This window comes from Mizuhopecten yessoensis, unplaced genomic scaffold (assembly GCF_002113885.1).
Source record: "Mizuhopecten yessoensis strain PY_sf001 unplaced genomic scaffold, ASM211388v2 scaffold4105, whole genome shotgun sequence".
Lineage (NCBI taxonomy): Eukaryota > Metazoa > Mollusca > Bivalvia > Pectinida > Pectinidae > Mizuhopecten > Mizuhopecten yessoensis.
This window is the reverse complement of record NW_018405378.1, coordinates 660,595-674,528: the sequence shown is the minus strand read 5'-3', so window position 1 is coordinate 674,528 and position 13,934 is coordinate 660,595. Positions and strand designations below refer to the sequence as shown.

Below are 13,934 nucleotides of genomic sequence, written 5' to 3'. Positions count from 1 at the left end.
GAGATGAAAGGCTATACAATGTGTTCAACATAATGACTTTGTTCGACTTTCAATCACAGTGGTGAAATGTTTTAAAAAAAATTAACAGGGTCTTTTAAATGAATTTTAATCATAAATACTGATATTTTGCCTGTAGCTTTATTTTAGATCACTTTTAAGGTTACAAGTGTGAGTTTTATACCAGGTGAGCGATGCAGGCCCATTGGGCCTCTTGTTTATTTTTTATTTTTGAGGCGGGTTCATTTACCATATTATAAAAAATATCAAACATAGTTTTAGGTCTTTTAAATAATAATATGGGATTTAAATTGGGTTTTGACACCTGCTTGTGAAGTAGAGAGGGTATACATATAGTTGCCTTGTTTGTTCATCCATCAATTTGTTTGCACCTGGTGGAAAAGTCATCCCATGGAGTGCGTTTGAATGAGATAAAATTGTAAGGGTCAGAAGTAAAAACTAGGAAAGGTCGGGGGATAGCTGAAGCATGCATATTTGTTTTGGGCCTTAGAATGAAGTTAACACAGAGAGCTTAGTCTTTAGATTGAATGTCTTACAGGGGGGCATAAAGAATTAAGGTAAATGTTGGTCTAATAAGTAAAAGAGGACCTAGGCGTAAGAAAGAAGTTTATAGGGCCTACTTACGTTTTATGTTAAAATTCACATGACCTATCTTGCAGTGGGTTTTTTTATTTATTTTTTTTAAATTCAAGTTGAGAAGGAATAGTACAAGAGATATACATGTACGTAGAATGTACTTTTTTAAACACAAACAACCTTTACTTATTTTATAGGCTTTCAAAGTTTGATACCTCTAAACATTTATTTCCATGAATTTTCCTCTTTACAATTTGAAATTGAGTATATCTACCGCATGTCCTGTGATCGTTATTTTGTAGACTCAAGCTTGCCTTACACATTACCAAGGGGAGACTACCCCCACCCAGAAAGTCCTCTTTGTGTCACGAAGATCAGAAACTGTACCTGACATTGTACAGTAAATATGGTGGTCATTCTCCAGCCGACCCAACAGAGGAGGAGATCACAGAACTCAACAAACTTAAGGTAATGTACTTCACAGTGTAACGAAGTGGCCATGTTTATGTAGCAGAACTGAACTAGGTCAATCATCGGCGAACAGGTAGCTCAGTTGGTAGAGCGTCCGTCTAGAGTTCGGAGGGTCCCGGGTTTCTGTCTTTTTATTTGTTCCAACTAGATTTGGTGCCTGTATTCTTAACCCTTGTTCAGATACCTGAATCTGGGTTGTGAATAAGTTGTGTCATCTGGGGCAAAGACTTCAAACAAGGAGGGATGAATGTAGCGGAACTGGACTGGGTCAATGGGAAGCTTAATTGGTAGAGCGTCCATCTAGAGTTTGGATGGTCCTGGGTTGGAACGCTAGTCTGGCCCTGCATTGTTCTACCTATTACATTTATATTAGGTGGAAGTGGGTAATACAAGAATCAGATTATATGTCTGTTTTACTGTCTGTCCATCTATATGTAAATGCTGTTATGTCCCGACTACTTTCTACAATAATAATTATAAAGCGATAAAATAATTCAATATCCATTTTGTTTAAATTGGTCTGCATTTGAAATTCAAAATATTCTTAGTTTGGCTAGAGGACCAAGAATGGAAAGGCCGAGGATGTTAACATCTAAGAATTCGCTGAGTATTGGTGGAATAAACGACAGACTGTAACCATTATATTCCTCAGTTGACTGACATGTTGAGTTATACCTGGTCTCATTAAGGTGTATTTGTTTTAAAATAATTCATATTTGGAGTGATTTTCACAGCCACTTAATGGTGATACATGCTACTAGCTAAGGTTTTTTTTGCGTTTTTAGCTCACCTGACCTGGAGGGATTTAAACCAAATGCGGTCTGAAGCATGCTTATGGGGGGAAAATTCAATATGTTTAATTTATATAAAAAGGTGCATGTGAGGCTCAGTAGGGTAAATAGAGGAAAATTGGAAATCTTTCTCCTTTTTTTTTTATAAATGAAGGGATTTTCATCAACTTCTTCAAGAGCATTTTTGGGAAAAGAACACATCATTCCCCCCCTAATTAAAAATAGCATTACCGTATGACTGGTTATTTATGCAGGCTTAAATTAGGTGAGCTTATGCCATACCGTGGCGTCCATCCGTCCGTCGTCCGTCCATCAACAATTTCTTTAAACGACTTCTTCTTCTTAACCACTTATTGGAATTTAACTAAATTTGACTGGAAGCATCCCTAGGTTGTGGGGATTCAAAATTGTACAAATGATGGGGCTGACCCCCCAGGGGGCTGAGGGGCGGGGCAATAAGGGGGCAATTTGGCTACATTGCTTTAAGCGACATCTTCTCTGGAACTAAGAGATGGATATCAACCATATTTAAATGGAAGCATCCCTAGGTGGTGTGGATTCAAAATTGTACAAATGGTTGGGCTGACCCCCCAGGGGGCTGAGGGGCGGGGCCAAAAGGGGGCATTTTGACTATATTACTACAAACGACTTCTTCTGTAGAAGTATGCACTGGATATCAATCATATTTAATCAAAAGCATTCATGGGAGGCACAGATTCAAAATTGTACAAATGGTGGGGCTGATCCCCGTGGGGGCTGAGGGGCGGGGCCAAAAAGGGTTATTTAGCTATATTGCTTTAAGCGACTTCTTCTCTGGAACTAAGAGATAGATATCAACCATATTTGACTGGAAGCATCCCTAGGTGGTGGGGATTCAAAATTGTACAAATGGTGGGGCTNAGAGGAATGCACATTTGCTTCCAGGATGGCCCTAGGGTCTGGCCCCACCCTTGGAGACTTAACCCCTGGGTCATAACTTTGAAACGGTTAAGATCCCCACCCCAAAACTAAATATACAATTGTTGGGCATAAAGAGACGAATGCAGTCATGATATTAGAATTGACCCAAGGGTTTGCCCCACCCTTGCAGACATAACCCCTGGGTCATAACTTTGAAACGGTTGAGATCCCCACCGCAAAACTTAATATACAAATGCTGAGCAAAAAGAGACAAATGCAGTCATGATATTAGAATTGATCCTGGGGTCTTGCCACAACCCTAGGAACCTAGTTTCTGAGTCACAGTTTGGAAACAGTTGAGATCCCCACCCCATAACCTTACATAAAATTGCTGGGCATAAAAAATCAAATACAGATATGCTACAAGGATTGGCCTTGAGATCTGGCATATTCCGTTGGATCTCATTTGGAGAATATTTTGCCATGATTACTTAGATATCCAGGTGAGCGATACAGGCCCTCTGGGCCTCTTGTTACACTTGTCATATTATTCTGCGATTAAGTTATTGCTCCGTGAAATCACAAAAGTAACATCCCCTCGGAACTGTCCTGCTATATGGTATATGGTATGTTTTTGTTCTCTGTAGGTGCTGCAGGCTAAAGTAACATCCCCACAGAACTGTCCTGCTATATGGTATATGGTATGTTTTTGTTCTCTGTAGGTGCTGCAGGCTAAAGTAACATCCCCTCGGAACTGTCCTGCTATATGGTGTATGGTATGTTTTTGTTCTCTGTAGGTGCTGCAGGCTAAAGTAACATCCCCGCGGAACTGTCCTGCTATATGGTATGTTTTTGTTCTCTGTAGGTGCTGCAGGCCGTGGTGAAGAAGGAACAGGAAGAATACCACCAATACTCCCTGTCACTGGCCACAGCTCTACAGGTTGAATATCACTACATGGACGCTTCAGCTAGGAAGTACATGGAGGTACGGGACACGACCCATACAAAGGGTCTCAGTCATGTCTTAGCTCGGATCACAAACTCTACACTTTATATATATACTTTCAATTTAACAAAAGAAATAGAAATACAACATGGTGCAGATCACCATAATTATATAATTAATTATTGTGAAGATTTCCCAGAGGGGCCTAGTCTTAAGAATGAAGTTGACAGGAGATTAGTCTTGAAATTAAAGGTAACACAGGGGCCTAGTCTTTGGAATGAAGTTAACAGGTACCACAGGGGCCTAGTCTTCAGAATGAAGTTAACAAAAATTAATAAGTCTTGAAATTGAAGGTAACACCGGGACCTAGTCTTCAGAATGAAGTTTTTACAGGTAGCACAAGGACCTAGTCTTCAGAATGAAGTTTTTACAGGTAGCACAGGGACCTAGTCTTTAGAATGAAGTTTACAGGTAACACAGTGGCCTAGTCATTAGAATAAAGTTCACAGGTAGCACAGAGACCTAGTCTTTAGAATGAAGTTAACTGGTAATACAGGGACCTAGTCTTTAGAATGAAGTTTACAGGTAACACAGTAGCCTAGTCAATAGAATGAAGTTCACAGGTAACACAGTGACCTAGTCTTCAGAATGAAGTTTTTACAGGTAACACATGGACCTAGTCTTTAGAATGAAGTTTTTACAGGTAACACCGGGACCTAGTCTTCAGAATGAAGTTTTTACAGGTAACACAGGGACCTAGTCTTCAGAATGAAGTTTTTACAGGTAACACATGGACCTAGTCTTCAGAATGAAGTTTTTACAGGTAACACAGGGACCTAGTCTTCAGAATAAAGTTTTTACAGGTAACACATGGACCTAGTCTTCAGAATGAAGGTTTTACAGGTAACACAGGGACCTAGTCTTTAGAATGAAGTTAACGGGTCACACAGGGACCTAGTCTTTAGAATGAAGTTAACTGGTAACACAGGGACCTAGTCTTTAGAATGAAGTTTTTACAGGTAACACAAGGACCTAGTCTTCAGAATTAAGTTTTTACAGGAAACACAGGGACCTAGTCTTCAGAATAAAGTTTTTACAGGTAACACATGGACCTAGTCTTCTGAATGAAGTTTTTACAGGTAACACAGGGACCTAGTCTACAGAATTAAGTTTTTACAGGTAACACAGGGACCTAGTCTTCAGAATTAAGTTTTTACAGGTAACACCGGGCCCTAGTCTTCAGAATTAAGTTTTTACAGGTAACACCGGGCCCTAGTCTTCAGAATTAAGTTTTTACAGGTAACACAGGGACCTAGTCTTCAGAATGAAGTTTTTACAGGTATCACAGGGACCTAGTCTTTAGAATGAAGTTTTTACAGGTAACACCTGGACCTATACTTTAGAATGAAGTTTTTACAGGTAACACCGGGACCTATACTTTAGAATGAAGTTTTTACAGGTAACACAGGGACCTAGTCTTTAGAATGACGTTTTTACAGGTAACACAGGGACCTAGTCTTCAGAATGACGTTTTTACAGGTAACACAGGGACCTAGTCTTCAGAATGAAGTTTTTACAGTTAATACAGGGACCTAGTCTTTAGAATGAAGTTTTTACAGGTAACACCGGGACCTATACTTTAGAATGAAGTTTTTACAGGTAACACAGGGACCTAGTCCTCAGAATGAAGTTTTTACAGGTAACACCGGGACCTAGTCTTCAGAATGAAGTTTTTACAGGTAACACATGGACCTAGTCTTCAGAATGAAGTTTTTACAGTTAACACAGGGACCTAGTCTTTAGAATGAAGTTTTTACAGTTAATACAGGGACCTAGTCTTCAGAATGAAGTTGACGGGTCACTCAGGGACCTAGTCTTTAGAATGAAGTTTACAGGTAACACAGGGACCTAGTCTTTAGAATGAAGTTGACGGGTCACACAGGGACCTAGTCTTTAGAATGAAGTTAACTGGTAACACAGGGACCTAGTTTTTAGAATGAAGTTTTTACAGGTAACGCAAGGACCTAGTCTTCAGAATGAAGTTTTTACAGGTAACACAGGGACCTAGTCTTCAGAATGAAGTTTTTACAGGTATCACAGGGACCTAGTCTTTAGAATGAAGTTTTTACAGGTAACACCGGGACCTATACTTTAGAATGAAGTTTTTACAGGTAACACCTGGACCTATACTTTAGAATGAAGTTTTTACAGGTAACACAAGGACCTAGTCTTCAGAATGAAGTTTTTACAGGTAACACAGGGACCTAGTCTTTAGAATGAAGTTTTTACAGGTAACACCGGGACCTAGTCTTCAGAATGAAGTTTTTACAGGTATCACAGGGACCTATACTTTAGAATGAAGTGTTTACAGGTAACACCGGGACCTATACTTTAGAATGAAGTTTTTACAGGTAACACAGGGACCTAGTCTTCAGAATGAAGTTTTTACAGGTATCACAGGGACTCAGAATGAAGTTTTTACAGGTAACACCGGGACCTATACTTTAGAATGAAGTTTTTACAGGTAACGCAAGGACCTAGTCTTCAGAATGAAGTTTTTACAGGTATCACAGGGACCTAGTCTTCAGAATGAAGTTTTTTCAGGTAACACAGGGACCTAGTATTTAGAATGAAGTTTTTACAGGTAACACAGGGACCTAGTCTTTAGAATGAAGTTGACGGGTCACACAGTGGCATAGTCAATAGAATGAAGTTCACAGGTAACACAGGGACCTAGTCTTTAGAATGAAGTTATCTGAGAGCCTGATCTTTATTTATCTTTATAATTTTCTGAAACCTGTTCTTATTTTCAGGCCCGACTAACGGCTCGACGTCGGGAAGTGGAGATGTACCCTAGTCATTACAACATTGTGAGCAGCTTCTCCCTAAAGGGCGCTGGACAAGTTTCCCCCCTGACTTACATCAAACCTCTCCTCCAGCTGGTATGTATATAATCTGTACCATAGTTCAAGTTTTCAAAACGGTTGTGACACATTTCAATTTCATAGAGTTCAAATTTGTTAGCTCACCTGTATATGAAGGACCATGGTGCACTGTCTTTTGTCAGTCTGTCAGTCGTCCATCAACGTTTGAAATTTAAACCGTTCTTCCTCTGAATAATTTGATCAGATTTCAACCATATTTTGTATGTTGCATCCTTGGGACTAGAGAATAAAATTTTATTTCAGGGAAAGGTGACCCCTTAAGGGCAGTGACAATACGGAGAAATTGGTGAATTTAAGCATTTAAAAGACTACTTTTACTTATGTCATCTTGTTATACTTACCTCCAAATGACCTAAATGACCTATGGATTAATTTTCCCTAAAACCGAAATGGCTTAGTGTTTAAGTACCAATTCTTAAAGGAAAGGAAGCCAGTTGAATAAACAGAAAATCTGCACATGCCCATCAGTTCTTCTCATGCCACCCATGCAGCAGTATCACTATTTCTATGGGTCAATTAACCCCAAAAGCCATGCCTGAAATGCTGAATATCTGGCCACTAGCATGCTGGGAGGAGATGCTAAAATGTATCCCATTGAAAGACTTTGACACACTTTCAAGGTCACAGGGGTCCAATCCTCTTTTTAGCCTCAGAATATGTCACAACGATCAAAGGCATCCAGTTAAGTTTTGACTGGATTTGTGTTTTGAAATACTGACCAATTACCAGGCAGATAACTGTTCTACGTACTGTATCACAGGAAATGTCCGTGGGGACTTTCCTTCGTGGTGTCAAGCCATTCAGATCGTTTCGTGGTACAAAGTTTCGTGGATATCGTCTATTAACAAACAGTTGACACATGTATCATTCCAATTTGTTGTATTTATTTTCGTGGTGCAATAGCTCAAAAACCATGGATATTTATACACAACAAACATTTCATGTTATGCAGAAGATTATTGTAAATGTTTAAATTCATGCGGCTAATAATTCGGGACGATCAGAACTACTTCACGGGGATTCAATTTCATGCAAAATTTCCAGGTAAAAATATTGCATTCACAAGGGTATTTCTGTCTTTCGGTGATCTTGATGGCACTAATTTATAAGTGTTTTATCAAAATAACTTAAAAATACTCTTTGGATTAAAAACAGATGGATTGAAAGGAATATTTACTTACGGTAAGTATATTTACTATGGTTAGAATAAACCGTAGCATAAATTTCTTTGAAATATTAACATCCTGATCTGATATTGTTTGCAGGGTTCTGTACCGAAAATGATCATTCCCACAGTCACATACGATGGAGGACATCAACTTACCATAGATACTGCAGCTGTCAGGCAGGAAAATCCCATTAGGTCTAGCAAAGGAAAGGAGGCCAACTGGAACCACGAGGTCATTGTTGTTGTTTTAACTATTGGTTTTCAGAATGATCCGATTGGTCAATTCCTGGTCGTTTATACCTTATAGTGTTTTGTGTAGCAGTAGCACATGTTCGCATTAATGTAATTAACCAAAATATGTCTTAAAACAATATAATGGAATGAGGGGGTTCTATTGATCCATGCAAATGGAGGTTATCACATATTGTGTTATGGTAGGGGACAGGAGTGTTGTCAGCTTTATTTGGGTGTTTGAATAATAGTTTTGATAATATAGTTCTTGAATTTGTAATTGATTCATTACAAAAAAGAAATGATTTTACTTTAGTTTTTTTACCAATTACTGAAGCTCCAGGAAATTCAGATAGCAGAATTAAATCTGAAATGAAACAAAAGTTTAATTTAAACATTGAGAAAGCTCTAAATATGTTTGTATAAAAGGCCTGAAAATTGAAAAATGAACAAATTTGATGTTACAGGCATGCAGTATGGATGAGAATGCTGAGGTTATGGCGGTCCAACACCGGGCTCACATAGTGATATCTCCGGGGGCCCTGATGTGTCTGGTAGATAACCACGCTCCTGATTACAGTAGGGGCTGGGAACTGCCCTTTTCCGTTAAGGAGTATGATGTTATAGGTGGGTTATCTCCCCTTTTAATGATAAAATTTATATTCATATCTGCATATTGAGAGTTTATTTAAGGAAACTTGTCTAGACCAAACATGAAAATTTCTGTTCAGAATACAAAAGTAAATCAGGTAAATCACAGACGTACAATTTACATTTAAATGTATAGAGTGGGGCCTAGTTGATGATCTGTATTATTCCTTAATATTTGATTTGACGTTTGTTTTTTAATACAGATCTGTTGATATCTGAAATTAAATTTCGTGTACCCAGTACCTTCTGTTGTTCTGATTTTGAGGACTCAGACTTTTTTTTGGCTGGGGCTCGACAGTTTCTTCCTTATTTTGCAATCTGTCAATTCATTCACCATAAATCTTGTTCCATCGTTCAGCCAGAGTGTTTAGGGAGATATATAACTCTCTCTGTTAAGAACAGTCCCTGGCCAGTAACCTATATGTTTCAAAATCCAGTCACATTTAAGCTTTGGTTAATAAGGCTCTAGTACAACAATAAAATGCTTGTTATTTTTAGAAACAATATATATATATATATATACCAATTCTTGCTTTGAGCTCATTAAACAAAATCATGCAAAAAGATTATAAAAAAATTTATGGAGATGGAAAAAAAGGCCAAAATTAAAATGTTGATGTTCAGTTAACTAACCTTTCATATGCTTGATTTTTTTCAAGTATTTATTAGTCCACTACCGGTGCAACCGGGGGGACTATAGGTTTTGTCTGTGTCCGTCCGTCGTCCATCCGTTATACCTTTGGTTAAGGTTTTGTAATGGCTTACCGTTCGCTTAATCATGATGTTAGGATGCTGATTCTTTGCATAAAGGTTCTGTAGGGGTCTAGCATTAATGTTGTTTAGTGAAAGTGGAAAATAATTTTAGTTTTTTTGAATTTTTGACATGTTTTGGACTTAACTATCCTGGCCAAAATCTTCAGGTTAAGGTTTGGGTTAAAGTTTTGTAATGGCTTACTGTTCACTTTATAATAGTGTTAGGATGCTGATTTTATGGACAGAGGTTCTTTAGGGGTCTAGCATTAATGTTGTTTAGCGAATTTTTCACATGTTTTGTGGCCAAAATCTGGAGTTTAAGGTTTTGGTTAAAGTTTTCTGATTCACCATTTACTTAATAATAATGGTGTTATGATTCTGATTCTTTTCATATTTAGGCATGGTCTTATTAGTCCCCTATCGGTGAACCCGGGGGGACTATAGGTTTTGTCTGCGTCCGTCGGTCCATCCGTCCGTTACCTTTGGTTAATGTTTTGGTTAAAGTTTTGTAATGGGTTACCATACACTTAATAATGATGTTAGGATGTTGATTATTTGCATAAAGGTTCTGTAGGGGTCTAGCATTAATACTGTGAATTGAAAATGGATATATCTTTTCAATTTTTGACATGTTTTTCACTTAACTATCTTGGCCAAAAACTGCAGGTTCAAGTTTGGGTTAAAGTTTTGTAATGACTCACCATTCACTTAATAATAGTGTTAGGATGCTGATTTTATGTACAGAGGTTCTTTAGTGATCTAGTATTAATGTTGTTTAGTTCGAGTGGATTTTTTGGGGGGTTTTGTTTTTTTAATTTTGACATGCTTTGGACTTAACTAGCTTGGCCAACATCTGCAGGTTAAAGTTTGGGTTAAAGTTTTGTAATGGCTCACCGTTCACTTTATAATATTGTTAGGATGCTGATTTTATGTACAGAGGTTCTTTAGGCGTCTAGCATTAATGTTATTTAATGACAGTGGAAAAATAAGTTTATTTATTTAGAATTTTTGACATGTTTTCAACGTAACTATCTTGGCCAAAATCTGAACGTTAATGTTTGAGGGGCCGGTAGGGGACATGTATTGATTCATCAATACCCACAGAATGCTTGTTTTTTAAGTCATAAACAAAAAAGATGAGTCCATGACACAAGATTCTGGTTTAACTCCTGAAGCATCATGCTTGAATATTATATTTCAGAGGGTGACAAGAAGGTGCGACACAGAATAGTGTATATCGACAAAGCCTTCGCATCTACTAATGTTATGGAGCGAGCCAAGAATACGAAGTTTTACAAGTTACTACTTCGCAACATTTTCTGTCGCCATAACTCAAAGGACCAGAGTTTGGATCAGAGCTCTGGTGTGGATGCAGCGTCGAAAAAAACAGAGGATAAAAGATCAAAAGGGGAGGGAAAAGAATCGACAGACAAACAAGCTCCTGTCTCACAGCTGGGAGACATCTTTGATATTGGCAAAGCTTCCATGGAAGAAGTGGAAACTTTCGGAACTTCAAGCTTTGAATCTTTTAAAACCAAAAAGAAAAGTGAGACGAGTAATACTCTAGGCAGTGAGAATAAAACATTTGGAGCAAGTGGAAATTCAGCTAAAATAGATAAAATAGGGAAAGCTAATCCGTCGTCTAGGAAAGTGAAACGAGATTCTTTCAACATATTTAGTGATGAAACTGTAGAGGATATTGAAACGTTCGGACTCAATATTTCCAGGGAGAAATCTACAAAGAAAATGTCCAGTTCTAAAGTGAAAAACAAGGAGATTGGACAAATTTCTGAAAACAACATTGTCATTGAAACTTCTGCGACATTGTCTAAAGCGACAGCGCCATCATCAACTGTTAGTTCAGATGTTAAACAGACGCCATCCTCACCAGTTTCACAGACACTATCCACTTCCACTACCGTGGTTACGGGATCCACATCAGCTGGTTCTGATTGTATAAGTTCTAATACAGATACTCCACTCAGCTCTGTTGGTAGGGAAACAGGTGATCATGTTGATATAGGAAAACTACATACTGTTGATATGGGAAAACTACATACACATCATGTTTCTATGGAAACACCAACAGAAAGTCATGTATCTATGGATACACCAACAGACAATAATGTTACTATCAAAACACAAACAAATTCAAATGTTACCATAGAAACACCAGAAGAAGGTGATGTTACCATGGAAACACAACCAGAATCTAATGTTACTGTGGAAAAATCAACAGAAGGTGATGTTATCATGGAAACCCCAACAGTAAGTCATGTTGCTATGGAAATGCCAACAGAAAGTCATGTTGCTATGGAAACACCAACAGAAAGTTGTGTTGCTATGGAAACACCAACAGAAAGTTGTGTTGCCATAAAAACACCAACAGAAAGTCATGCTGCCATAGAAACACCTACAGAAAGTTGTGTTGCCATAAAAACACCAACAGAAAGTCATGTTACTATGGAAACACATACAGAAAGTCATGCTGCCAAAGAAACACTTACAGAAAGTCATGTTGCCATAGAAACACCTACAGAAAGTCATGTTACTATGGAAACACATACAGAAAGTCATGCTGCCATAGAAACACCTACAGAAAGTCATGTTACAATGGAAACGCAGCCAGAATGTCATGTTACTATGGAAACGCATACAGAAAGTCATGCTGCCATAGAAACACCTACAGAAAGTCATGTTGCCATAGAAACACCTACAGAAAGTCATGTTACTATGGAAACCCAGCCAGAATGTCATGTTCCCTGGGAAAAACCAACAGAAAGTGATGTTTCTATGGAAACATTAGAAAATAATGTTAAAGTAGAAACAGGAGATAGTCATCTGAGTGATAAAATGTGTGTTAGGACTAATGGCCGCCAGGGATTGAAGGAAATGCCATATGCTCTTATTCCAATAGACTTGCCTGCTGGTGCTACAGCTCAAGGTACACAGGGGAATAGTGTTGCTATGGATGCAAACTCAAACCCTACTGATAAAACTGAACATGAGGTAATTATGGATGCCCCAGCCAGTCCTGTTTCCACGGAAACACCTTCTAGTCCGTGCATCACAGACTCTGCCTCAAGTCCATCAGAAGGAACGCTCGGCCCCAAAATAATCCCTTTGAGTGTTGAAAAACTAGCTCCTGAATCGTTTCACTCTCCAGACTTCAAAAGTTGTGTCCTGATTCCATTGGAGGGAGAAGGCAACATCAACGAAAACATCGTCATGGACCACACTCAAGGGAACAATGAGGAGACGGTCAGTAAAGGAACTGTCATTGTTTCTCCACCTCTGCCACAACGACGAAGTAAGGTTCGCAGGTCTACAACTGCTCTTGTTGTCAGTGACCTTGACAGTGACGATGATGAGAAACTTCTGATAGATGTGTCCCCTATTAAGGACAGTGAGAGTGAGAAAGCAGACGGACATTCTACGAAACCGAGTCAAGTCATCAAATCAAAGTCACAATCAAACAACAACGATTGTGGAAAGGCATTGGGAAAAAAGGGTTCATTTTATGAAAAAAATACTAACAAAGATGGCAGCGGATCGACAAGGGTCACACGATCTAGACAATCACTTGATACAATAATGGCACAAATGAAAAGCTCATCGTCAGTGATTGATAAACCACAGAGGAAGAAAGGTGACAAAATGTCTAAAAAGATGGATAGAAATGAAAGTAACAATTCCAATTGTGAATCAAGGAATGTCATAGAGAGATGTACAAGGTCAACGTCACTGAGTGAGACAAGTAGGTCATCATCAGAGGTCAAACCTGTTGAGGTGAAATCGGAATTTATCTCTTGTGATCAAACTTTACAAACAAGTAGCAAAGCAAAAAGTTCTGTACCAGAAAGTGACTCGGATTCCTGTTTCTCTATGGATGTGTCTGATGTGGATGTCAAAGATCGAGGTTCAAAGGTCAAAAGAAGGTCATCCAGACTTTCCACGGGTAGTAGCTCTTGTAGCTTGGAGGTCAAGAGCAGTGATAGGACTGTAAAAGCATGCTCAAAGGTCATGGCCTCTGACATTATTACAAACATCTGTCATGATGTGAAGAGTGAGGAAACTGAAGTACAGCCTGTTGTGGTAAGGAAAAGAGGGCGTCCTAGAAAAATACTGTCAGCTCCACCTTTAGGCTCATCGACTCATCTAGAAGAACCAAGGTGAGATAATTGTCTATCAATATCTCAAGATAACTAAAGGAATTTAGGCCAAAAAATTGTTCAGGTACCCTGGTTTTTATCACCGACCATAACAATTTTATTTCACTTGAATGCACTTAAACATAACATTTGAACATGCTGATAAAAAATAACGTCTTTATGACACCTCTTTATTGCATTCATCTAAGCCAAATTTATATCCCATATTATAAATAAAAAGACAGAAAAATATAATGAAAAATAATACAATTGGTCTGAATATCTATTTTTAATTACTTTTGTAATTTCTTGAATAATCCCCCCCCCCCCCCC

At 38.4% G+C, this 13,934-nt stretch overlaps 1 protein-coding gene across 1 annotated transcript in view; it reads left to right on the top strand.

Annotated features, from left to right (window-relative positions):
• Positions 1–13,934, top strand: part of LOC110448508 (little elongation complex subunit 2-like) — a 44,295-nt gene that overhangs the window by 5,009 nt on the left and 25,352 nt on the right. Inside the window, exons 3-8 of the mRNA XM_021494780.1 lie at positions 897–1,062; positions 3,622–3,741; positions 6,516–6,644; positions 7,913–8,047; positions 8,514–8,673; positions 10,652–13,622. Of these exons, the coding sequence (XP_021350455.1) occupies positions 897–1,062; positions 3,622–3,741; positions 6,516–6,644; positions 7,913–8,047; positions 8,514–8,673; positions 10,652–13,622 (3,681 nt within the window). The remainder of the gene's footprint in view (positions 1–896; positions 1,063–3,621; positions 3,742–6,515; positions 6,645–7,912; positions 8,048–8,513; positions 8,674–10,651; positions 13,623–13,934) is intronic.